This window comes from Falco rusticolus, chromosome 19, assembly GCF_015220075.1.
Source record: "Falco rusticolus isolate bFalRus1 chromosome 19, bFalRus1.pri, whole genome shotgun sequence".
Taxonomy (NCBI): domain Eukaryota; kingdom Metazoa; phylum Chordata; class Aves; order Falconiformes; family Falconidae; genus Falco; species Falco rusticolus.
The window spans coordinates 3,646,513-3,672,630 of record NC_051205.1 but is presented as its reverse complement, the minus strand read 5'-3'; the positions used below and the strand labels follow the sequence as shown (position 1 = coordinate 3,672,630).

Below are 26,118 nucleotides of genomic sequence, written 5' to 3'. Positions count from 1 at the left end.
CCACGGTGGCGTTCCGGTAGGCTTTCGCGATTCCCTGCCTTCCCCAGGGCTTGGGCTCGCGGTGTAGAGCAGAAGCTGCAGTCGCTGTGGACGCGTTCACCACAGCGGCTCGCCGGGAGGAAAGTGAGATGCTGAGCGAATGGTGAGCAGATGCCCGAGCCAGCCGGGGCCTCGCCGGGGAGCCGCTGGTGCGGTGCATTGGGCTCGAAGCTGGCGCGGCTTCATGGTGCTTCGCCCCTTCCCCACTGCAGCTCCTGCCTGGGCCTGTGCTGCTGGCAGTGCCGCGGGGCTGCTGGCCCTGGGTGCATCGCGGGCGCAGTGACGGATGCGGTGACCAGTGGTGGATGCGTTTCCCCGCGCTTGGCGCTGCCCCCGCTGCTGCACGTTGGCCACAGGAGACCCCGGTGTGGGGCCGGCCGCTGACAGCCGGGGGTCTCTGCCTCACCGCAGCCCTGATGCTTTGGCAAAGGGGGAGTCACATAGCCTGGGCTTGGGGGTGCAGTGACCCCCCCTCCCCACATTGCAGCCTGTGCTGGGGGCACAGTGACCCCCCATTGCACCCTCCCTCTCCAAGGTGCCAGGCTTGGCAGGGCGAGCACCCCAGTCCGGAGCTGCGGGGGGCACCGGGGCTCATCCCAGCTCCGCTCCTGTCCCGTCCTCGTAGTTTTGTGCTCTGCGCTTTTGGTTTTCCTGCTGTTTTTTGTTACGATTTTGTTTTATTTCTGCGTGTCCCAGGGTGGGAGTGCTGGGGTTGCTGCCACCCCCCTCCCCCGCGGGAGCATCCTGGCTGCACACGTGTGTTTCCTGGGCACAGGATGGATGGAAAACCCGTCTTGCTGCTCCTGGCGCTGCTGTCTTTGTGATTTAAAAATGTTACTTTTTAATTTGTTCTCATTTGGGTTTTCTTATTTTTTCCCCTGTCTTTTTTACTGTCTAGCATAGAAAATAAACTGCCTTTGGCTCCCAGGAGCTAATTCATCCAAGTTAAATGATCTTTAAAATCTGTTAGCGCATCATGGATCTCAGTTCCTGTTTTCTCGCAGTGTAATTAATGCTTCAGTTTAAATTTTCTCCTTTCCTTAGGGGCAAGGTTGATGGATCTGATGCCAGGCTAAAACTTTTGCTGAGCCATTAGAAAGAAATCAAACTAAAAGCAATCTAGTCCTTAATTTAAAATTATATATTTTTTTAAATAACTTGTCTTTGGGAAGAAACTGATCTTGTTTATTATCATTATTTCTTTTCTCATCCAGCACCGAAGACATGTAGCCCTAAACAGTTTGCATGCAAAGATCAGATTACGTGCATATCTAAGGGCTGGCGCTGTGACGGGGAAAAGGATTGTCCGGATGGCTCGGATGAATCACCCGATATATGTATGTATGCCTTTCCTTCCTAATAATGTTCTTTTGGTTTTATTTCATCCATTCTCTCATTGCATGGTCGTTCCAGGGTCCCGAACAGGCGGCATCGCACAACTGCTCTACCTCAGCTCCTGTTTCTCCCATAGCACCAGGAGCCCACAGCACCGCGGGGGGTGGGTACCACTCGGGGCAGGAGCCCAAGCCGTCCATCTGTCCGTCCTCCCTTTATCTCCCCAGCCGCTGCTCCAGGGGCCTCTGCCTCTGGGGCCATGATCCATCATAACAAAACAGCCTCCTGGGAACGGTGTATCACTGATTTTATTTTTGTTTTGGGTTTGTTTGTTTGTTTGTTTTGTTTCCATCCAAATTGGCTTACACGAGGAAGGCAGAGTCCTGGAGGCGAGCATGCAGCGAGCTGGGGCGCTGGGCAGGGGCTGCGTGGGGTCGGCAGCATCCCTCCCTCGGGTGGCTCTGACTCTGGTGCCTGGTGTTTAACGGGCGCTTGGGCTGAGGCTGGGCAGAAGGGAAGGAGCAGATCTCTGGGAGTCCTGGGGAACAGCTGGAAAAGCGACGCCACTTTCCCCAGATGTGTTTGGTGTAGGATGCTGTGTTGGTTTTACGTTTTTTGTGCTGGGCTGTTGGGAGCCATGCTACTGCAGCAGTGCCGGCATCCCCAGCGCTGGGGATGCTCCTGCCTCACATGGACAGTTGGGTCCCTCCGGAAGCAAATGGGGAACTGGGCTGGGTTAGATGGGGCACAAGGGCTGGAGATGGAGCAGGTGGGTGGGTGTCTGCGCGGGGGAGTGAGCCAGAGCCAAGCTGGGTACGGTGGGTGTGCTGGTCCCGCCGCACCACGCAGTGCCGGGGGCTCTGCTCCGGCTGGGCTGGAGCAAGAAACCACCTGGTTTTGTCCTGGTTTCTCCTCCATCTGACGAGGGAGGCTGTGCTGCCCTTGTTGCCTTGCAGGAGCAGCCTCATTAGGTTGTTTTACCGTGTCAGGAAAGCAGCTTCAGGATGCCGGGCTGGCAGGGCAACCGCACCAGCTTCATCCCTGCTGCTGCTCACCAGTGCCCAGCAAAATCCTCTCATCCTCTGGCCCAGGGATCCTTCCCAGAGTCCTGCTCCACGCTGTACTTGGCGTAAAGGTCTCCTCCAAAGCAGTTTCTGGTTCGGCACCGGGGTTATTTATTTCTTAAGGCAAAATGATGCAACCGTCCGCTCCTTGGGAGGGATGAGGGGGCTGGGATGGGCTGTCTGGCTCCAGTCAATCAGCAGCCCTGGAAAATTACTGCGGGAGGACTCAGAGGCCCTTCCCTGGCTGGAAGAAATCCGTCCTGATTGACGTATTCACTTGCTGTGCATGTCTGCGCTCGCTTTGCCGCCCCCCATCCCTAGGACAGGTGAACAGAAAATGGGCCCCTTGGATGCTTTTCCCTCTTCCCCTTCTTCCTCTTTCTTCACTGCGAAGGCACCGCTGGTGGGGGCTGGTAAAGTCTCCCCTCAGGATGGGGAAGGCAGCGCCGCACCTGCCTGCTCCGGCTGCTGCTGGCCCTCCGTGAGCCACTCCATTGGTGCCCTCCGCAGTGGGGTGAGCATCGCGATCCCTGCTCCAGCACCCCGCGGGCCGGTGAGGTGCCTGGTGCTGGGAGCAGTGTCCGGCCGCTCTGCAGATGCACCTCATGCCCATCGGTGCAGCAGTTGTGGTCTCGAGGGGTGGAGGCAGGAGGATGCTCTCTGGTTTGCTCAGAGTCCCCCGAGGGCTCGGGCACCCACAGCTCCCACAGGAGGAGGGAGGCTCATTCCTTGGGGAGTGCGGGACCCCCGCTCACCGTGCACCCCTCGCTAGATGCTTCCAGGACAGGCGAGTGAGAGCCTCTTGTAAGGCACAGACTGAAGCCCAGCAGCCTGTTCTCTCTGCTCACCCTGCCAGCACCTGTGGGACAGAGCCCACAGGTTCCATCACCACCGCAGACCTATGCTTTGGAAACACCTTCCTCCTGGGGAGTGGTTCCTTCAGCGCTGAGGTTTGGGGACCTGGAGGGGCTTGACCTTTCTGAGGGACTCCACTCACTTGCCCCAAGTTGCAGTTTTGAAGCCCCAAGACCTCGTTAGCCCAGGGAGCGCCAGGAGGACACCTGTGCCCTCAGGTCAGGGGCAGCATCGCTGCTGGTTCCTCTGTGCCGGTGGCTGGGCAGCGCTCGGCACGGTGCTGGTGCCCACCTGGGCTGGTGCTCGACTGCACCCACCTTTCCCATGGGCAGGGGGTAGGAGGGGAGGTTGCTGCCTGCTCCTGCCTGCTCCTGCCCAGGCTTGCACAAGCGGAGTCCGACCTGTCAGCACGTGCGTCACGGAGCCCCATATCTCCGGGATTGCCAGGCAAGCTTTTCTCACGCCACTCCGGCACCGGGGCTTCCAGCAGGCTCTCATCCTTCTTATCTTTTTGGCAGGGAGAGAATGACTTTTATTACTATTATTTAATCTCTTTCTAAGCTCAGGCTGCAAACGTGGCTCTTGCACGCTGCTTGGCGCACCCTTTCACGCCCTGGCAGCGCAGCAGGGTTATTTACATTGCACTAATGTACTCATGTCAGAGTCTCTTGAAACGCCGTCTATTATGTGTGAGGTTTTCCTCCCTGGGGAATCCTTTTAAGTATTTGCTGGCTTTGCTCACGTGTTAGCGGAGCATAGGAAGAGTTCCCTTCCTGATCTCGGTGCTGTGCTTGTGGCTGTGCGAGCGGCTCATACCCGGTTCTTGCCCAGTCGGTCGGGTTTTCAGTCCATGGAGCTTTCCTGGGGGAAAAAAACTTGGACAAGAGCCTCCCTCCTGTTGAAAATCAAAGGAGGTGAGGGGCTCTGAGAAATGAATTTGCTGCGGCTGAGCTACAGCCGTCATCTGGCCGCTGCATCCCGGCTGGCCTCATGCCTGGAGCTCTCCCGGCTCAGCTGGGTGCCCTGGCCAGGCTGGGGCTGTGCCTGCGAGCGGGACGGCCGAGCTGCCGGCGTGCGTTTCTCTGGCCGCGCAGCAGCGGCACCATTTGCTTCACCACAGACGTGTCTGCGGGTCCGTGGCCTTTGGTCGCTTGGCTGTTTGCGAGGATTCAGCATCGAACGGCCCATCGGTCCAAGGATTCAGGTCTCAAATCCCTTGTCTCGCTGGGCTGGCCTGGGGCTGGACCTGTCGGTGGTGTGCCTCTGCTTGGGTCTGGACGTGCCTCGTGAGCCTGTTGTCTGCAGAGCCTTTGCTCTCCTCTTTGTGCGGCGCTGGCACCGGGCGCAGCAGGGAAGCAGCAGCAGGACCTTCCCTGCCTGAGCTCTGCCAATGCTCGGCTGCATCCCGGCGGGGCGAGTGGGACCATCCCGCTCCCAGCGCCTCCTGCCTGTTCCTCCTGTTCCCCCAAATCTCTGCCTGTTTGGGCTGTTGCCAAATCAACTACAGGCTGCATTTACAGGAGGAAGAATTGCTGCTGTTCTTTTTTTTTTTTTTTCTTTCCATGTGGTTTTTAGAGGTTAAAAATTCCTGTCTAATTCAGCTCCTTGGGGTGTACCACAAGCTTGTCACATGTAATAAATTGGCTCATTTATTAGTGCGCCAACACAGTCAAAAGCAAACAAAGTGGTTTGTAGATTAATCCTGCCCTGTTTGTGATAAGTAGTTTGATCCAGGCTCTTTGCGGGGGAATAATGGACACGGCAGATCAGTTTTGACTGATGAACTGTGCACTTTATTTCAGTGCCTTCATTCTTTTGGCCCGTATATTGATACTACTTAATTAACCCTTAATTTGCAATTACTTGGTGCCTGGACCTGTTGTTCAGCCCCCCGTGAAAAATAAAAGCTGTGAGGTGGCACCTGCTAAGAAATTCTCCTGGGAATTGCCTGCCGGATGCCCTGGATTGGGGCAGGGAAGGAGGAGAAACCCATCGTGGCTGTGACGAAGCCCAGGAGCCCTGAGCTCCGTGTCCGCATCCTGGAGGAGCCTGTCGCCCCAGTGCCAAGCCAGTTGGCTAACTGGAAACATACTGGAATGTGCTTGATGCACAGCCCGTGTGCAGGGGAGCGATCTGGCGTCTGGAGCCCGTTAGGTTTCCGTTCCCCAGGCGCTTCTTATGCAAGAAGGGGCAGGCGTGTGCCAGCGGCCCCGAGTTAGTCACTTTGTGCAAAAGTGGCAATCGAAAGGGGAAACGGTGGCAGGCTGGGGAACGCTCCTGCAGCGCGCGGTGGTTGTGTGCTCAGCGGGGGCTTTCATGCACTGCCCCTGCTGTGGGAACCTCCTGCCCGTCTCTGCGGCAGCAGCGGCGTGCTGGGCTGCGGGGCGGCTTCTTGGAAGGTTTCATGCTGGACTTTAGTCCTGCGGAGGTTTTGGTGCGTTTGGTAAGGGCAGAGGAGGAACCCAGCCTGCTCCGTCGGCTCCTGGAGTAGCTACTTGCTGTTCCGTAGAGGGTTGGGTGTGCAGAAGCGCCTGCCCGGGATGAGCTGAGGGCTCTTGTGCAGGGCCAGAAGAACCCTGCGGTCTCAGCCAGTGGGTCCCACCTGTCCCTCATCCACATTCCCCTCCGTCCTTGCCCGGTGGAGTGAGATGGGCTGTTCCGCCCGCGCTCTCCTGGCTGCAGGCAGCACAGGCAGTGCAGGCAGCGCAAGCCCTGCCTGTCCTTGGGGCAGTGCCCCTGCAGCTGCCTCTGCAGAAGGGGCTCAGGCTACACTGGAGCAGGAGAGGAGCCACCCCCGGCTCTAACCTGGGTCTCCCGTTGGTGTGGCCAGCTCTGTGCTGCAGGCTGGGTGCCGGGGCGGCACTGGGTCATGGGGGGCGAGTCTGGGGGAGAAGCACCAGTGGAGCCCTGCAACAGGGTTGAGCTGTTGGGCTGGAGGCAGGAGCCAGGGCTGCCTGCGCCTGCCTGGGATGTTCGCGGTCCCGATGTTCTTCCCTGGGCTTTGTGGTGCCCCGCGGGAGCAGCACCTGCCGGCAGCCTGAGGACCGAGGTTAAAAGCAGGTCTGGTGTAGCTGGGCAGAGCGTGCCGGGAGGACACGGAGCCCTTGCTGGCCGGGGCAGGAGCGGTGCTGGATGAGGCTGTGCTGGCACGCGGAGTGCTGGGCTGGACCCTGCAAGCTGCGCGTGATGCAACGCTCCCTCTCCAAGGAGAGTTTCAGCTTATTTAGGACAAGCTCCACCGGTGGAGTCTTAGATGAAGGTGACTGCTGGTCTCAATAAGCTGTCTAAAACGGGACCGTGCCTGGACAAAGCGCTCGGCGTGTGATGTGCTGCCGGTGCCCTTCTCTGTGATCACCTGGCGCTTTGCCTGCCGTGAAGGAGGGGGTGGTCCGTGGGGAGCTTGGGGAGCTATTTCTGCCACCGTCTCAGTGATGTGCTGCCTGCCCTGCCAAAGCGAGGGCCAGGCACAACCGGCCCCTGCCTCCCCGTAAAACGGGATTTCAGTACTTCGCTTGCGTGCCGCCGTTGACTCAGCAAGGCGTGGTGTTGGCTCCGGCGAGAGCTGGCGAAACGCGTATTCAGCCCTAAAGCAGAACTTGGGTTTGGGGCCAGGGAGGAGAGGGAGAGACTGTGGAGGGGACTCAGGCTTTGCAGGGCTTCTGGTCCGCGTGCCGTGCCGGTGGGCTGCTGGCCCCGAGCCGGCACTGTGCCGTGGGTCACCCATCGGTGCGGCACCCCCAGGCAGCTGCCAAACTGTTAGAGCCAAGATGGTGGTGGAGCTTCTAACGGGGTTTCAGGTTGTTAATCGATTTACGGTGTGTTTTGTTGTTTGTCTCAGTGCCATGCTTCTTTTCAGAGAAGCTTAAAAATAAAGCCTTGCTTCCTTTGTAATTTTTCTAGTTTAATAACGGAGATTAAGTCTCCCTGGGTCGCGTAGCCCTGGCTCTTACCGGCCCCCCTCAAGCCGGCCTTACAGTGGCCCCCGAGCGGGGAGCGGGCTGGTACCTGAGCAGGGGGGTGCTTGGCACGGGGGGAGCCGGGGGGCTGGCTGTGCTCGGGGGGCTCAGCCTGACCCTGTGTGCTCCCTCCCCCCAGCAGCCAGGGGTGCCCAGACCCGTGTGTCCAGGCAGCCCGCAGTGGATGTCACCCATGGGAGCTTGAAATGGGGACTCTGGGGCTGCGGAGGTCTGGGGTCACCTTCCTCCTGGGATCCCGGCCCGTCAACCCGGCTGTTCCCGAGGGTGGGCACATGTCTCCTGACGGCGGTTGGTGGGGCAGGCCAAAGGTCCCTATTCCCCCCCACCCCGGGTCTCCTCGCTTTTTGCACGATGCTCCTGCTCAGGCTGCTGCGGGGGCGATGGAAGAGGCAAAGTTCACACCAGATGGGTCGTGCCTGTCCTCCCCACGGAGCGGTGCGGGCAGCGGTCCCACCTGCTCTGAAAGGGGAATCCAGTGGCTGTTAATGAGCTTCCCCCAGTGAGGGCTGGGGGTGCGGGAGTGGGCAGAGCCCCCTGGTTTGAGCCTTTTCTGGTGACCTTTTCTGGCCTTGAGCTGCCGTGGCAGCCAAGGGGATTTGGGACTGGCCTTGCTGGGTGGGAGCTGCTTTTGCTCTGGGGCACGTGCCAGGCAGGGGAATCCAAACCAAGGAGGATCTAATGTATGTCTGGGCAGAGGGAATCAAAGGGTGTTCACACGTTTGCCACCGGCGTGGTGCTTGCCTGCTGCAGAAACGTTCCTATGAACATCCCGGGGAACGTTCCTGAACCCCTGCATCTGCCCTAGGAGCTTTTACCCAAAATCTTGCTGTGCAAGGCCACGTCCAGCAGGTGATGGTCCCTGCTGGAGAGCCACGGCACAGTGACGTGGGGGGCTGAGAGTTCCCTCAAGTTTTGGGTGTTTCCTCTGGGCGATGGGGTTACAGAGCCCTCATACTCTCCCTTTGGTGACACTTCTGCCTTCTGCTGTCTTGCAGGTCCTCAGAGCAAGGTGTCTCGATGCCAGCCCAACGAGCACAACTGCCTGGGCACGGAGCTGTGCATTCACATGAGCAAACTGTGCAACGGGCTCCACGACTGCTTCGACGGCTCCGATGAGGGGCCGCACTGTCGGGGTAGGTGTCTGGGGGGTGGTGGTCAGAGAGGGGCTGCGGGCAGGCGGGCTGCCCCACGAGATACCGCCCTTACCTTTCCCTGCCCCCACGGGAAGTCGTGAGAGCCCTGTTTGTCCCTGGTTTCTGGTTGTACGGTGTGAGCCGTGTGTTGGTTTTGTTCAATGGCTTCACACCCGTGCCACCACCGCGCTCGAGCTCCCCTCTCGGTGCCACCACCGCGCTCGTGCTCCCCTCTCGGGGCTGGGCACAGCCGGTAGCAGACCCTGAGATCAGCCAGAGCCGCTTGCAAGCGAAATGCCCGTCATTCCTGAGCCTGCAGGCCATTAAATAGCTGCATTGTCTCCTGGGCTTAAAAGCTCGGAGGGCTGGGGTTCTGCATCAGATAGGAGAGACCAGTATGGTTTTTTCCTAATTTCCAAGAGCTTTGTTCCCCCTCCTGGCCTGTCCCTGGTTGCTAATCCTGCTGGAAAACTCTCCCTAAACCAGTGGGCTGGCTTGCTGGGGCGCAGATTAGTCGCTCAGAAACGCGTGTCCTGGGCTGACCCCCGGGGCTCGGCAGCTCTGGGTGAGCAGCAGCCAATTCTTCTCCCCAGCCCTTCCCCCGCCTGGGGCTGCTGCCCTGCCCAGCCTGAACCAGGTGCGGACACCCTGCCCCAAGGGCTCCCTCCGGGGCTGGGATGGGGCTCCCGGGGAGCCCAGGGCGGCTTCTGCAGCTGTGCCTGAGCTGACAATTAATATTTTGCTAATAGTTCTCATTACTGAAGCGGGGTCTGATTTTTCACAGCTGGGCAGCACGTGACCCGCGCGCACGAGGCGAGAGCTGGCCCCGTGTCGGGACAGTTGCTGCTCGCAGGTTTGGGCACGCGGGGGATGTCAGCCCCGGTGTCAGATGCTGGGGTCCTCCCTGCCCGCCGGCTGGCTGCCCCGGGGTGCCATTTCCCCACAGCTGGTCGCCAGCCCCTGCCTGCCGCTGCCCCGGGCTTGGGGAGGTGACTTGTCCCCCCGCTCCGTGGTCCGGCTGCTGGACCACCTTGCCGCCCTGCCCCGCTCCGCTCGCTGCTCCTCCCGCCCGGGGCCGCTCGCTCCCTCTGTGTGGGCAGGTTTGTCCCTCATGTCGAGGTGCCAGGGAGCCACCGCAGCCGACATCTGCCAAAACTCCCCCCATCGTCCTCCTCCTGCAGACCCGGCATTCTCAGGGGGGGTTTCTTTTTTGGGGATGCATGTGGTGCTTTAGCTGAGAGATAAGAATCTGAAATGAATATCTGGGTCTGCCAAAGCTGATAAACAACTCAGCTGGGCCCTGCCTGGCTTATTAAATATGGTTCCATGTGCGAGGAGCAGGATTTGCGCCGTGCCTGGGTGCTGCTCCCCCGTCAGCCCCAGCTGCAGAGGGGCACATGGAAAGTGCTGGAGGGTTTTGGTTTGGAGAGGCTGGTGGCCGCGCAGCTGCCGTTGCCCCTCTGCCGGCAGATTTGCTGGGACCCAGTTCGATGCCCTCCGAGCACCCAAATGACTGGGTTGGGCAGGGTGAGGAGGGGATGGGAGAAAATAAAACCCAACATAAACCAACCCCCCACCAAAGGGCTGACAGCGTGTCCTTCAGCAGGCTGAGGAGGCCAGTTGCTAAATGGCCTCGGTGAAGTTGGGGGCTGCTGCTGTGTACCAGCAGAGCGAGGCGGGCAGCCCTGGCCTCCCCCCGCGCAGGTGGGGGCTTTATTGGTGCTTTTTACGACCGCAAATGGAGATGAAGGTGCAGGAGGTGCTGAGCCAGGAGACCACATCTCTGGTCCCAGCTTCGCCCTGGGCTAGCCAACCCTGACCTTGACCTTGACCCTGACCCTGGGGCTGGGGCTGTGCCCCCTCTGCGGGGGGATGGGCGGCTGCGAGCATGGGGCTCTCCTGTGTGCTTGGCAGCTGGCTGCCTGCCCGAGTGCTCCTCCGCTGCCTGCACCACAGCATCTCTGGCGCAGAGTGGTCCCCGGGCAAGTAACACGGAGAGAACGTGGCCGAGAAGCTCACCCTGAAGTCTGTCTGGGATGCGTGTCCATTACGGCCCCCCCTTCCTCCTCTGAGGGTCTCCATCCTTCCCTCCCCACCACGGAGCAGGGGACAGCGTGGAGACCCCCAGCAAAGCCTGCTGGGGTGCCTGGGGGTCCCCGTCACCCAGTGCTGGGGCTCAGGCATCCACCCTGTTCCTCACCCGAGCGTCCCTGCTCACACGTCAGTGATGGCCTTTCTCCTTGGTCTTCCCTGTCCCTTCAGAACAATTAGCAAACTGCACGGCCCTGGCCTGCCAGCACCACTGCGTGCCGACGCTGAGCGGACCAGCCTGCTACTGCAACAACTCCTTCCAGCTGGCCCAGGACAGGAGGAGCTGCAAAGGTCGGTACCGGTACGGAGCGCAGCGGGCAGAGCTGTCGTGGTGCCCTGCAGCCAGAGGGACCTGGGGGCTTGGCAGACCCTGACCTTCGGGGGGAACACGGGGGGCTGAGGGGATGGGATGGGGCTCTGCCTCCCTGCTGCTGGCGTGGATGCAGCTCCTGAAAGCCCGAGCAAGGAATATCGGGCGGGAGTAAAGGGCTTTGCCTTTGTGCGCGGAGTCGGGGGCCATTGCCGGGCTTGTACGTGCTCCCAGTGCCTGTGCCCCAGCGAGGATGCTGGAAAATGGGAGAGGGTCGGTGAGCAGCGATCAGATCGGTGCCATGCCTGGGAACAAGTCTGGAAGTGAGAGATTGCGGCGGCTCCGGCTCTTTCATTTATCTGAGCAGAGGTGAAAGGCGCCTTTATCAGCTCCTGCACGCACCTCTGGGGGCAAGAGCTCCCCAGCGGAGACTGCTCTCTCATCTGGCAGAAGAAAGAGCAGCGTGCAAGGCAGGGGTTTGGGAGCGAAAGATTAGAGAAATTCAGACTGGAAATTTAGGCGCAGATTTTGCAGAGAGCGGGGGAGGGCAGTGGATAATTAGGCCTTGAAAAGGCTCAGCTGGGAGGCAGGGATTGTCCCTTTGCTGCCTCGCTGCTGATGCTGGAGCAGAAAGCGGGGGGCTACCCGCAGGTGTTGTGGGGTGACGCTGGCCAGATATTCCTCTGGGGGCTGGGGATCGTCTCCTCCCCTGCAGCTCTGCCTTGGAACGAAGGCTCCCCCCTTTTCTCCCTCTTAAGGCAGCGAAGGAGAGATGCTGGCTGGTCCAAACCCTGGGGTTTGCCTTCTTTTCCAGACTTTGATGAATGCACCATCTACGGGACCTGCAGCCAGACGTGCACCAACACGGAGGGCTCCTACACGTGCAGCTGCGTAGAGGGATACCTCCTGCAGCCTGATAACAGATCCTGCAAAGCCAAGAATGGTGAGATCCTTGGCAGGACGAGCATATGGCTTCTGGGCAGCTCTGCAAACCGTGGCCTCCTGCCCTATGTGTAGCCTTGCCCCTGGGTCTTCCCATCAGGGTGCTCTCCCCTGGGGACTGTCCTACCTCCTTGCCCATGCTGGGCTGCACGTCACGGTCTTGTTCTCGCTGGAGCAGGAGGGCCGGGCCGCAGGCTGACACAGCATCGCCGCCACGAGCGTTGGGTGCTGTGCCATGACCACCCTTCTCCCCTCCTTCCCCCGCCAGAGCCTGTGGACCGCCCTCCCGTGCTGCTCATCGCCAACTCCCAGAACATCCTGGCCACCTACCTGAGCGGAGCCCCTGTGCCCAACATCACCCCCACCAGTGCCAAGCAGACCACAGCCATGGACTTCAACTACATTGAAGACACGGTGTGCTGGGTTCACGTGGGCGACAGCCCCGCACAGACCATCCTCAAGTGTGCCAAGATTCCCAACCTGAAGGGCTTCGTGGAAGAGCGCTCCATCAACATCTCCCTTAGCCTACACCGTGAGTGCATACTCCCCTTCGGACCTTGCCCTCACTTAAATGGTTCCTCCTCCTGGTTCTTGCTCCCCCCAGTCCCCATTTTCCCTGCGACAGCCTGAGCATCCCCAGCCAGCGGTGGGTGAAGCAGGGGTGTATTTTGGCAGGAGGTGGCTTTCCACGGGGCCAGGCACCAAGGCTTCAGCGCAAACATAGCTTTTGGCTTTCCTTTTCCTTCCCTCCTATTATTTCCTGCCAGTTTCATGATTTCTTTGCACATGAGGAAAAACAATCCAGCGAGGAGCGGAGAGGGTACCTGCGTAGCGTGCTGGGGGACAGCAGTTCTTGTTGCTTCCTCGTGGTTTTCGCCCGCTGCTCCTCTGGCCAAGCCAAACGTCGGTCCCCACCCCAAGCAGTGACTGAGAACAAAACCCCCCGACCAAAAAGTGCCTCCTGTGGGGCGGCTGCCTGAGTCACCGGCGTGAGTGGCAGATGTTGGTTTTATTCTGCTTGTGTCTTCCCAGCCGTAATGAGTGTGGTTACAGCTCTGCCTCCTGTACGGGCTTGCTGGTCCCAGTTCAGCAGTCAGAACAGGGAGGAGAGTTACTTGCTGGGATTTCGGTGCTCTTTGACTCGAGCCCGTGCCCATGCCTGCTCTCCTGAGAGCCTCTGCCCGGTGAGGGGTCCCGGCAGAAGCCGTGGGCTTCCAGGCACCTTTCTTGGGTGCTGCTGCAGGTGCAGGGCGGTGGGGTTGGTGAGATCCCCCTGAGAGGGGAGGTGGGGGGGTGCCGTAGCCGTACAGCCAGGATGTGGGAAACCTCTCCCAGTGTTGTCGCTGATCTGCAACCTTGAAACCAGAGACCCAGTCAGTCGGGGTGGGACTGGGGGCACCTGGGATTTGCAGTGCGTTTCCGTCAGGTTTTGCAACCTTCTGCTTCCCTGGCATCATCCTCCTGCTGCCTTTCGCCACCTGAAGTTGGGGGTGCTCCCAGGAGAGACTCTGCGGTGCCTGATGCCAGAGGGATCCCCTCCTTTCCCGGCGACGCGGGTGTTATGGGATGAGCAACAGCTAACCTAGCGAATTAGATGAACATGTATGAACTGATCTTTGCAAATGAGCAAAGGTCTCGGGTGGATTGTGGCGCCGAGGGCGTTTCTCTGCCGAGGGCGATGTCACGGTGCCCGGCTGCCGAGGGGGACCCGGCTGAAGCACGGGGTGCAAGCGGGGGACCCGCAGGCCCCTGCCGCCCCTCGGGCTGCGCTGGCGCTGGGGCTCGGCAGGCTCTGGCCACTGTGCCCTGCCGAGGGTGTGTGCAGCGTGGTTAATTTGAGCTTGCAATGTGTATTTTTAGGGCAGTGTGTATTTTTAGGGAGAGGCCTCACCCTTTGCTCTTGCAGGCGATAGCCTGAAATTAGGCAGGACGGGGCTCGGCTCTGCTCTCCCCTCCCCCCCGCGATGGTTTAAGGGGGTCCCTGCTTCTATGTGCTCCTTCTGGCTCCTCTCCTGAGGCTTCCTTGGGCTGAGTTTGGCCTCCCGGTGGCTCACCGGGGGGCAGACCCCAGCATCGTGTAAAAAGCTCAGGCTGCGCACTTGTCACCAGCGCAGGTTTAATGTGATTTCCACCGCCGAGGCTGTGGGTCACATGTGGCGCGTGAGCCAAGAGCTGCAGGACGGCCCGGGGGGCTGTGGAACCGCTGGGTCTGGGGGAGGCTTCAGGCTGTTCCCGAGGTCAGCCCGGCCGCCTTTCCGCAGGGGGTCCCCACACTGTGGGGGTCCCCAGCTCTCCGGGTGCCCTCGGCCAGCTGCGGCTGCAGCAGCGGCAGGGCTCGGCGACCCGGCTCTGGCGCGGCGGTGGCTGTGGCAGGAGCAACCGTGGTGATGGGGAATCCGAGCAGGGTCAGGACCTGCAGCACTGACCGCGGCCCCGCGGCGGTACCCGGATGAGGTTGTCAGCCTGGCCGGCTTTTGGGGTGGTGCCTTGGGCTGCTCCAGTTCCAGGAAGTTAATCTGAGACAGGACCTTTTAATTGTGTTCAGGACAGGAAAGGAACCCGTAATAAAGAGCATGTTCGAGTTCAGACAAGAAAAAGGTGCCTTGCCTTGCTCAGCCTCCTGATGGGTTGCGATAGCTCCGAGTGGGAAGAAGGGAATCCAGCTGACCTGGGTGGGAAAGCACCTGCCCTTGCCCCGGGATGAGGGAGCAGCCGCATCCCCAGGGAGGGGGGGACCGGCGGCTCCTGCGTGCTCCCCGCTGCTGCTGGGTGCTGGCTGCTTGCAAGGGAGCTGCGGTGGGGTCCCACCTCCATCGGCGGGGTCCCTCCTCCTGTGTGGAGCACGAAACAGCCTTGGGTGTGGGCTGCGGAGCACAAGCGCATGCTCGGCTCTGATTTTCAGCTCCAGAGGTGGGCTGGTGGTGTGGATGTGCCATCAGCCTCCTGGCCTGCGGACTGCGCCCTGGTGGGTACGTGCTGCCTGGACAGCTGCGCGTCGCCTGCAAGCGCTGCATTAGTAATAACAATGCAGTGCACCTCGGAAGGAGCGAGAACATGGCTCCTGCATCTCTCCCAGCAGATCTTCCTCCTGGCCAGGGAGGGTGTGATGAAGGACCTCCATTAACCCCCTCCGTTAACCGGCTCTGAGCTGCCGCTTCTGCCCTCCCTTGGGTTAGATGGTGGAGACTTGCGGTAGGGCACATCTCAGCAGCGCTGCAGGTGCTGTTCGGGGCAGGCTGGGGGGCAGAGGGGGTGGGAGCAGGGCTGCCCCAAGCTGCTCGTTGGCTGTGTGGCGCCGGTTGCTTTTTATTCCCGTTTGCCCAGGGAATGGTCCTTACCCAGCTTTGCTGCACGCTCCCGGCAGGCTGTGTGCGCCATATTTGACAGGCGGCTGCCGGTGCGGGCTGCGTGCCTTCCCCTGGTCACCGTGGGTTGGTGACACGCGGGGAAATGTCCTCGCAGGGTTTGTCCGTGAGCACAAACGAGTTGGAGACATGAGTTTCCTCCCGCCCGGGATCTGGTGCTGGGGGTTGTGATGACGAGATAATGTCACTCCCTCGCTTCTCTCTGTCAGGACACTGGAGAGACCTGTGAATCCAATTAGTGGTTTCCCTCTTTATTTGCTTCTTTATGGCATTATCTGCTAACAGCAGGAGTCAGGCTTCCCTGGTGCCTGCTGCTAATGGGGCTTGAGTTGGCATCTGATGGGGGAAGACTGATGCTGAAGAGCTGGAAATTAGCAGCCCCCAGCTGTCAGGGGTAGGTCTGGGCTGGTGAGATGTCACAGCCCAGCTCTGATAGCAGCTCTGCTTCCCTGCCTTTCTGTCCCCACTCCCTTCCTGCAGAGAGATTAGTGTCACTTGTGTTGTGGGAGATGTGTTAAATGAATGCTATTAACAGGGCTTGGCAAGACCCACGGTACCCTGAAGCTTTGCTTTTCCCCTGGTCCTTGCACTACTAAACCCTTTTCTCTACCCTCAGCCTTGAGTACCGATGCACTTTTTTGATGGTGCCTGTCCCTTGGTTCCCAAACAACGTGCTGCCCATGGACATTTTTCACAGGCAGTGATTTTCTCCGTTGATCTGAGCTGGCCGGTCCCCCACCCCCAGGTCTTTTTCCAGGGACACACTAAAAAGCAGAGGCTGGTGAAGTCTTCCATCTATTTCTGTTATAAAAATCCACCTCATGTTGGAATTGAATTATTTCTCTCTGCCATCAGTCGGAGCCAGCTGCGGTGGCTGGGAAGCCCTGGGCACCTCTCTGGCACAGAGGTGACGGGGGGACGCGTGGGGCACGGTGCCGGTGGCCGTGGCAGCTCCTGGCTAGTGCTGGGGACGGGGGACTCGGAGGTGGCACCTTCCCACCCAGCCCCTGGAGCTCGGCTTCCCTTGGGACGGCTCCCTGGCTGCTGAGCGTCTGCTGGAGCGCCCACCGGGCTCAGCCCCGTCAGGAGGACAGGACACGAGCATGCGTGCGGCGGTGCCGGGGGGGGCTCGTCCTTCCTGCCAACACTGAATTGCAACAAGGGGAACTTGTCCTTCCTCCCTTCCCGCTCTCCCTCTCCTCTGCTCCGTGTGAAAATCCAGCGCTGTTTCTGACCGGGGAGGATCCTGGCAGGCATCGCACATCCGCTCGTGCTCAAGGACAGACAGGCGTGTGCCTGCGTGGGGGGAGAGCCGTGCTCCGGAGTGCGCCCAGGCTTGGCTCCCCCGGCGCCTGCTCCGGAGCAGCTGAGCATCGCTCAGGCGGGTTCCCCGGGAGCCCCCCAGCCCCTGTCAGCCCAGACCCCTCCAGCCCCAGCCTTGCCACCCGCGAGGGGCTGGGGACAGCTGGTGCCCAGGGCAGGTTTTGCTCTGAAGTGACAGCGCTCACGTGCAGGCGTGAAGGAGGGGGGAGCCCTGCCGGTGCCTGGCAGGGGGCTGCTGCCGGTCCCTGCGGACCCACCTTGCTCAGCCGCTAATCCCTGACCTCCGGGGATTTCTGATCCCGTGGGTTTTCTCAACCAGATTCCAACCGCCACGTGTTTCCCCGAGACAATGTCCTCATTTGTTTGGAGTTGGGCTTCCAAAGAATTCCAAAGCAAAACAACACACCAAAAAAAATAATAATTTTTTTTTTTTTTTTTTTTAAATCTGCTTCCAGGGCCTTGTGCTGCTCAGCCTTCCCGGCTGGGCAGCTCATGGCTTGGCACTGCCCGGCCAAAGGGGCGGGGGTGGGGGTACGGTGCAGGTCCTGCCAGGATGCAGCCGCTCCCTGTGCCGGGTCCTGGCTGGGGTGGCAGTTGTCTTGATTATACCTGTCCTGCCGCCATCTCTGCTAAGATGGTGTGTGCAAAAAGCTTGCTGCATCCCAGGGCCCACCCGGAGACCTCCGTCCCCCAGCTCTGCTGGCCACCCAGCTCGACCTGCTGCCCGTGCCCCCTTGTCCCGGGGCTGCTGCTGGGGGGGGCGCGTGGCCGGCTGCAGCTCCTTGGGCGAGCCCCTGCACCCTGCCTCCCACCCCAGGGCTGGGACAGGGAAGGGCGAGGGAAGAAACGGTCAGATCTGTGTGACCTTCAAGAGGATTTGTGCCCCTCTCCTCCCCCAGGTGACACGCAGGGTGGTGACACTCCCCCGCAGCGTGCACAGGGGGCTCGGGGGGTGAGGGCGGCTCCGTGTGCAGCCCTGCCAGGAGCCCTCCTTAAGAGGACACCGTTAATTGGCAGCAGGTTGACCCCTCGCCAGCTGCTTCTCGGCCTCCCCGGCATTTGTGCAAGCGCTGCGGTGGCAGCTCCGGTGCCGTGTCACCCGGTGATACTCGGCTTTCAGGAAAGGGCAGGAGCTCTTTGCTTTTACTATGGAAAAATACCGGAGAACATGTGTCAGGAGACCGAGCCCTGGGTTTCTCGGTGGGTCTCCTGCCCTGTTCCCCTTCTCTTTCTCTTTCTTTTTCCCCCTTTTTCAGCCGACTCGTGACTTTTTGCACAGTCAGAACCAGCAGCTCCACCGTGCCAGGGTTTGTTTTGCTGAATGCATTTATTGTGCTGGAAGGTCACTGGTGCCAGTGCTGCTAATTCCTGGCCCCAGCAGCCCAGGTGCCCGGAGCGCTGGTGTTCTCCTGGCACAGGGCGATGGCTGCAGGTTTGGCGATGTCCCCCTGGCAGTGCCGGAGCCAGGGCTGCTGGTGTGGGGACTGTGGCCGGCTCCCAGGCGGAGCGGGCAGGAATGTCAGCTGCGCGGCGGGACGTGTGCAGGGCTGCTGGGAAAGGGCTGTGGAGGTTCCTTGATTTATTATTTCTTGTTTTAAGGTTTGTTGTTTTCTTTTTCTTTTATAAAACAAGCCCCCAGGAAGGGGTTTGAAGTATCAGGACATTTGATCCCGAGTGCATTATAAACCCTAAACGATAGCAATCTGGCCATTATTAAAATACCTTGCTGGGCAGCATCTATCTAAACAAGCATGTCTAGGAGGTTGTTTTCATTGACTCCATTTCAGCCCTGTTACTCGTAATGACCTGTCCTGCTGCCAATAAGCAGAGGAGCTGTAGGGTTTGGGACAAATGGATTTCAGGGAGACGTTGCTCTGCAGAGGAATCCAAGTACATTTCTTTCCCCACTTTGCATGGAAAGCTATTTTTCTTCCTTGCTGCCTCACCCTAGCCAAGAAAGAGGCTCCAATGTGAACTTACTTGGCAAGAAAGCAGGATGATTGGTAATTTCATCTGCTGATTCCTTTCTTTTTTTTTTTTTGGCTTTTTTTTTTTTTTAACTGTTTACGACTGTTCTTGTAGCAGTGACGCATGAGAGCAAGGGATGGGTGCAGCGCGTCTGGGGCCAGTGTGCTCACACCAGCTCATCAGCCCTTTGTGTTGGAGGAGACTACGGCTGTGATGATTTTAATCGGGCTGTTAATGAAGTGCCTGCTGGTCTTTGTTCAGCCTGGAGGCAGATCTGCTGCAGACGCTGGGGAAAATGCTCAGGACCATTCTGGCTCTGCCCAGCCCCTCTGGCTTTAGTTCCCCCTTGGTGTTTCCCCACATGTAGGACAGGGATAAAGCCCCTAAGGGGGACTGAGACCCCCCTGGAGCGGAGTGAGCCAGCCTGGGATGGTTTTGCTGAGTGGTCCAAGGGCGGCAGCATCCCCGTGCCGGGAGGGGATGTGCCGGGAGGGGATGGCTCTGCGGTGCTTGGGCTTGGCCAGACCTGCTGCCCGAGCTGCCATCTCCCTTCCTTGTGGCCACCCCAACCCCCCAGGCTGCGATGGCGAGTGGGGAAGGGTCTTCTCTGCTTCTCCCTTCCCAGGACGGAGAAGCCCTGTGCACTCCCCCCATCCGCGGCAGGAGCTGGTCCCCTCTGTCTCCCTCTGGCCAGCCCCGAGGCATCGAGCGTGGGGGGAGCCTGGAGCGTGGGGCAAGCTGCTTCCCGTCTTGCTGGGGACAAAAGGGTGAAGTTAACGTCCTGAGTAACTGGGATCCTCCTGTGCGCAGGGCTGGGTTTGATTTCGGATGGACAGGAGCGTGTTTATCCCTGCACGTATCTGTCCGTCTCTCCCGCGCCGCCTCCTGTGCTTGTGCCGGGTTCACTTCGCTGCGGCTGAGCCCTGCTAGGATCCTTTCTGCCCCGACCGGCCCCATTTTCACTTTCTTGTCCCCTCGCCCCTCAAAATCATCCCAACAACTGTTCTCTGGGTTCCTGTTGAGCCTGTGTCTCTCTCCTCTCACCCAGAAGGAAGCCAAGCGCCCTGTCCCTCTGTCGGCCTCTGCTGAATATTTTTGCCCGTGGAATGGTCTCATTAAGGCAGAGTAATTAGCGGTCCCTTGGCTGCCCTCCACGCAGCTGAGATGGAGCTCGTTCCATCTCTGTTCCTGCTCTTCCCACCTCCGGTGCTGCAGCTGGGCTTGCGTGGGGTTGCTGTGGGGCTGAGCCTGGCCGTGGGGAGGGGGCGCGTTTGGGACCGCGGGGGGAGGCACAAGCTGTCTGGCAGGAGGGTGACAAAATGCTGCCCAGTGCGTCCCCCCTCCCCGGGGGGCTGGGGGCCGAGCCAGTCTGGGCTGTGCCCGGGGCCGGAGCGGTGCCGGTGGTCCCTGAGCGTTTCCCTTAGATCGTGGCTGTGCTGCGGGGGGCAGGGGGTGAGGGGTGGGCCCCTGGGGGTCCGGGCAGCCCAGGGCTCCCTGAGGAAGGGCGATGCTCTGGCATCTTTTCCATTAACTGCCAGTCGCTCTGCCTGTCCCCAGGGATGGCCAGGCTGGGGCTTCCCTCCCACAGCAGCCCAGCGGCCGGGGGGGGCTGCGCAGCCCCGGGGGGGTGGTTTTACCTCCCAGGGAGTCCCTGGCTTGTGCGGACGTGGGTGTGCGTGTGTGTGTGGAGGCCACAAGGATCCTTCCCAGCACCGAGTCAGGCGTCCTGGACGTGGGCCACCGGCTTCCGCCCAGTGGTTCCCTCCTCTGAGCTGAGCGGCTTGACAGAGGGGGGTTTTAAATTTATTTTATTTTTTAACCTGGTTTTCTAAGGAAACAAGGCTGACGTGATGGTGGTGGCTGTGCCTGCCGCTGTCTGTCCTGTCCACAGCCCCCTGCTCACCATCTCGGAGCCAGCAGCGAGGCTGGAGGTGGTGGCTCCTGGCACAAGGAGGGGTCTGTCCTGGGAGCGGGGCAGGGGGGGCTGCGGCAGACCCTGGAGGGGCACAGGGTGCCTCTCTGTCCCACGGCTGCCACCCTTCAGGGCTGGAGTTTGTCTTCCTGCCTGTCCTGTTAACATACTTCTAATTAAGGAAAATTGTCCCCAGGAGCAGTGTTTATCCATGGAGCATGTTGCCATTACAGAGACGGTCTTGTTCTCCGGGGGAGAGGATGTCTGCGGAGGGAAGAGACAGAAATTCCTCCAGATTATGGTATTATGTAAATGTATCAAACGGATCATTCCCTATAAAAAGGAAAGTAGGAAACCAATGTATTTGAGAAGCCCTGGGGACTGCATTCCTGACGAGCCTCTGTTCCTCTTCTGGAGGCGTTTTAGAACCGAAACATTCGGCAACTTTTCCAAGTGTTTTTTTCCACAGGAGCCGCGTGTCGTTGGCTCTCCTGGTGCTGCAGGACATGCAGTGTGGCTGCCCACCTGGGCTTCTGGCTGGGTGGCAAGTCGGGCACGGCCCCCCTCGCCCCCCAGGCTCTGACTCGCAGGGGTTTTGCAGGGAGCAGGAGGATGCGGCGCTGACTGCCTCGGGAGGTGGCTCTCCGGGTGGCTTCTCTGCATCCAATGTGATGCCGACAAGCAATTTCGGTGCTTGGGCCGTGGGCTGCAGAGTTGCCCGTGTGTGTTTCTCTGAAGCCCATCACTGCGGCCCAAATGTCTGCTGGCTGGGGTTTGTTTCAGTTTGATCTGCTGTAGCTGCAGCAAAATATGTGGGCTGTTCTTAGTAGGTGCACGTGGACATAAATATACTTTATTGAGAAACAACACGCAAGTGTCAGCAGCAGAGCTCAGTCCAGCTCTTTTATCTCTTCCATGTGCTGGGGCAAGGGTGAAGATGCACCTCAGCAGAACAGGGGGTAGGGACCCCTGGTGAGGGAGCTCTGCGCCTGCTGTTGGAGGTGGGGATGTTTTCAGCTGCTTCAAAGGGGGCAGTCCTGCAAGGAGCATTCCCGGGACCTCTCCTGACCAGTCCTGCTCCGGACACCCCACAGGGAGCGTTCCCTTTAGGAGCAGTTGAGAGGTGGGGTTTCTTCCAGACTGCTGCAGTGTAGAGGGCTTCTTTCCAGGCTCTTTGCACCTTCACCACTACAGGTGGTTTCTCTTCTTCCACGCGTAACTGTGGAGGAGTCAGGGTGAGCTGCTGAGCTGCACACATCTTCATTGCAGCTGTTTCAGAACTGTGTCGAAATCCGTGTTTTAGTCTGAGAGAAGATTGCGCGTTTCCTTCCTCCTTGTGTCAGGCCACAATTGATGTATTCGCAGACTGCACAACAACTGATTCATGCAGAGGAAAGTTATGTGCTGGGTCAGCAAAGCTCGTTCCCCAAAAATCCCACAGCCTTGCGGTGCTTGACTGGTCGTGGGGTAAATCAGACGCTCCACGGCTCGGGTTAAGGGAGGGAGAACCTCTGGCCGGTGGACACCCGTTGAGTTGATGACCCACTTGCGTCAAGGAGCAATTTGCACGGGACAAGATGCTCCCGGCCCCATTGAGCGCAGGATGCGATTGGAACTGGGGAGGGGGAAGGTTATTGCTGACAGTGCCTGGGAAAGGCTTGTGAGAGTTGACGGGGCTAAGAACTTCTTGAGTGGAGGCTAGATGCTTCTGCTGCCCCTTGGGGCAGTTGCTTTCCCCGGGTGTGCCCTGGTAGCGCCGTGACAGGTCTCAGCCCTGTGTCGGGGGAGTCTGGGCTGGAAGTGACACATTGGAACCTTCTCCAGCCAGCTGGCGCCAGCAGTGGCTCCTCATGGCCCCGGAGGTTCTTCAGCCTCTGCCGCTGGAGCCCATGAGGAGGAGAAGGGAAACCCCAAGCACAGTGCTACATAGATGATTTTGTGGCAGGGACTTCAGCAAGAGCTTGGTTCTCGGTTTGCTCTGTTCGTGTTGAGCGTGAAACCAGGAAACATCTGTGCGGGGTGGGTTTCGGAGTTTGCTGAAGTTGCCAGCCTGCCTTTGTTGAGCAACATGTCACTTGCACGCTGATGAACTTCTTGGTGCTCCCTCTCCCCTCTGTCCTCCCTTCGCCTGCTCTCTCCCCACGCGGGTGGCAGTGGCCGCAGCCCATGCAGCCAGCGCTCTTTGTGGGCAGTGCCTCTGAGAGGGCCGGCTGGCACGGACCACGGCTCGCCAGCCTGCCGGGGTCGGTTGGCTTCTTCCAGGAAGAGCCTTTCAAGTTGACATTCCCTGTCCTCTGGCCCCACAAGCTCGTGTTCAAACACTAGCAAACAAATAAATCTTGGGAAATGAGCGCTGCATGTTGCAATTGCTTGCAACGCCCAGCCATGGTTGAGCAAGGAGGAAGGCTTGGGATGGGAATCGGTGGGAAGGGTGCGCTCGCCAGCCGGCCACCCTCCCCCGCTGGGAGCTGTGGGCAGGAGGGGGGTGGTCGCTGCCCCCCGGCTTCTTCCTTCCGTGCGAGTAGTTCACAGGACCCGTGTGTGCCTGGGGATGGGCTGGACCCTGCTGTGTCCTTATGTGTGTCTTGTTGGTCATGGGTGGCCATGGCCCACCTTCCCCAGGCTGGGGGGCCGCCCGCGCCCGGCGGGGGAGAGGCTGCGTCCCTCACTCCTCACCTCTCCCAAAGTCAAATGGTGAGCGGGGGGAGAGCTCTCTGCGAGCTTGTGCGAGGGGTTAAAAATAGACATTTGCTAAATTAGCTTCCACTGAAAGTTCAAGAGGAAATCCAGGTTTAGCTGGGGCTACAAGAAAGAGCTGAAAATAATAATAATAATAATCATCATAATAAAAACTGATTCCTGTGAAGGAGGGGGGGAGGATGGCGAGCAGGGAGAGAAGGAGCAAGCTGAAAAACAAAAGCCTTTGAGGAGGGTAATGCTTTCCAGCTGCAAAAATACAGCCTGGGAGAAGAGCAAGTGCTTGCGTCACCCCCAGCTCCCCGGCCCAGCACTGCCCCGCTTGGAGCTGGGGCCTGGCCAGGAGACCCCCGGAGGATGGGGACCCTCCGACAGGGAGAGGTGACGGTCACGGAGCCGGCGTGAGGCAAGCTGCGGGCCCCAGGAGGCGAGCGCTGGGAACCTGTAGCTTGTTTTGGCAGTTTTCCCTTTTGATTCCTATGTAGCCCTCAAGTGCCATGTTGGGGAGCATCCTCCCCGTCAGAGCTGCTGGCCGCAGCTTTGGCTCAGCGGGATGTGGCCAGTGAGGTGGCAGCGGCCCCGTGACGCTGGGGGTTTTGGTGGAGAGTGACGGGAAAGGAGGACCAAGGTGTGGGCGAGTGCCAGTGATGGGCGATGGCTGGGACCCTTCGGGAGGGAGGCAGCGAGGAAAAGCCGAAGCCCATGGCCGGGGGTCTGCACCCCAGTGCGGGGTCGAGGGCCTCCACGCCGTCCCGCTGGGTGCTCCCCGTCCGCCCCTGCTTGGATCGTTCCTCTGGTCCTGTGACTCTGACTCAGCCACGCAGGCGCCAGCCAAGACCTGCTTTTTTGGGGAATTCTTGCACATCTCTGTGCTGAAGCATTTCTCGCCCAGGCAGGGCTGCGCGCATGTGCGTGGCTCTGCCGCCCCCTCCCCTTGTCGGGGGGGGGGGGGGGGGCGGGAATTGGGGCCGGGGGGTGCAGCAGGGAGGGAGGATGGGCACTGGTCCAGGCACCGTGACTCAGGCAGCCCCATCTCGGAGGCAGAGCATGGCCCTCGCCTGCCCCCCGCCACCCCCATGCACCTTTTTAGGTGCTTTCTGCTCAGCACAAAAACCTTTCTCCAGCAGGCACCCTTGGGGGGCACGGGGGTCTGGGTAGGACCAGGAGCCCCGACTTTGCCCTGGCCCCACCGCCAGCTCTGGCACGTTGGGCAGCACAGCGGGACCCCTGCGCGGGCCTTCAGCATCAGCCAGTTTGGTGCTAATTCCTTGGCTCTGGCAATTTCCACTTGTTTTTAGGAGATGCATCGCCCTGGGTGGTGGCTGCAGGCGCCGCGGCATCGCCCTTCTGGAGGGGGGGGCCGCTGGTCACCAGCTGGCCATCACCGCCGGCAGGACATCCCTGTCGCTGGGGCCACGTGTGAGCGAGCTGGCCTGGGTGACCGGGGGACGCTTGGGCTTCGGGTCTGTGCTCGGACAGGGCACCCCCAAGCCACCGAGTGCTCATCATGGGGTCCCATCAAAACCCAGGCAGCGCTTCGTGGTGCTGCAGCAGGGAAGAGCTTGATACCATCAGGCCGAATCCTGCGAGCAGGGGGAGCGCGGGGCGTGCAAAATGTCCTGGCTTGATTCATGTTTTCCCTCCCTCTGCGCTCCTGAGTTTCTGCGCTGGTTAATAATTCAGTGGTGTCTGGCCCTGCTCCGCCAGGGCTGTCTGGGTCCCGGTGTCCTCAGGGTGGTCGGGCTGCGGGGCTGCTGCTGCTCCCGTCCCTGCTCTCCTGCTCTGCCTTGCCCATGCTGGCCATGACGCTGGGCCGTGGTGCCGGCACTGCAGTGCTGCCGTGTCGGTGTGGGGGTGGTGCGGGGTCCCGGGGGCACTCGCCAAAAGGACAGACCTCCAGAGCACTTGGCATCTCCCCGAACCCGTGGGTGCTGCAGCCCCTCACCCCGGCCTTTGGCCTGGGGCTGGCAGGCGAGGGGCAGCTGGGCAGTGCTGTGTGCTGACCTGGTTGCAAGGAAAGAATTCGGGTGCATTGGGTTTATCCGATTTAACGGGCTTTCACTGGTTTAATTAAATACTTCAACGCTGCGTGCCGGATGCTGTCTCTCACCTGCTCCAGGGCTCGGGGTGGCCCTGCAGCTCTGCATTAGCGCTGCCCGGGCTGCCTTGCCCTAGCTGGGCTCTGCTGCAGCCCTCGGCTGCTGCGGTCCCTCCTGGTGCTGCCATGATGGGGGCTTTGTGGACCTTTGCCATCCTGACGCTGCAGTTTGAGCCCCTTCCATGCTGCTGGGCTCCCCAGGTGCTGGCTTTGCCACCTCCAGTGCCCACCTCGCAGAGCCGTCCCTCTGCTTGGGCTGGTGTTCCCATGGGATGCTTTCCCGGCTGTGCGTGATGTCTCCAGCACCACCCTCCTGCAGCTGGGCTGCCTGGGAGGTGGCGGGTCCCCTCTCCCTCGGGAGGAGAGGATGGGGTGCAGCGTCGATGGGTGCTGGGTGACCAGGGCCAGGTCCCCGGTGCGGTGCAGGTGGCAGCTCCTTCGTGGCTCACGTGGCCTTCCTCACTCCCCAGCTACGTTTGTGCTTGAGATGCCCGGTGGGCTGGGACGTGGCCGGAGAACCCGTGCACAGGCACACAAAGGGCTGTGGCTCCCTCCCTCCCTGCCTAACCTACCTCCCTCTCCCACGGCCTAGATGTGGAGCAAATGGCTATTGACTGGCTCACGGGCAACTTCTACTTCGTGGATGACATCGATGACAGGATCTTTGTCTGCAATAAGAATGGAGTCACCTGTGTCACGCTGCTGGACCTGGAGCTGTACAACCCCAAGGGCATAGCGCTGGACCCAGCCATGGGGTAAGAGTCCTGCCTGGGGGTGGGAGGGCTCAGCATCGCTGCCTGGACCTGCGACACCGGCGTGGGGAGGTGGAACAAGCCAGGAGGGTCCAGGTCGGGTGCTGCGGCAGGGATGCTGCTGGAGAAGCGACTCGCCTGCCCGCAAAGGGCCCCCTCAGCGATGAGTGAATCACAGCATTTTCTCTCCCTCAGCGGAGGCTGGGGCCATGTGCTGCAGGGCAGTCGTGGCAGCAGCATTTTAAGCAGCCCGCTGG

At 60.2% G+C, this 26,118-nt stretch overlaps 1 protein-coding gene across 5 annotated transcripts in view; it reads left to right on the top strand.

The window, feature by feature from the left end:
• Positions 1–26,118, top strand: part of LRP1 (LDL receptor related protein 1) — an 88,736-nt gene that overhangs the window by 16,400 nt on the left and 46,218 nt on the right. For all 5 annotated transcript variants that reach the window (XR_005101521.1, XM_037370837.1, XM_037370836.1 and 2 more), the window contains exons 2-7: positions 1,254–1,376; positions 8,266–8,403; positions 10,666–10,785; positions 11,619–11,747; positions 12,015–12,278; positions 25,702–25,864. Coding sequence is in view for 4 of the 5 variants with exons in the window: in XM_037370837.1 (XP_037226734.1) it covers positions 1,254–1,376; positions 8,266–8,403; positions 10,666–10,785; positions 11,619–11,747; positions 12,015–12,278; positions 25,702–25,864 (937 nt within the window). In the remaining variant the exon portion in view is untranslated. The remainder of the gene's footprint in view (positions 1–1,253; positions 1,377–8,265; positions 8,404–10,665; positions 10,786–11,618; positions 11,748–12,014; positions 12,279–25,701; positions 25,865–26,118) is intronic.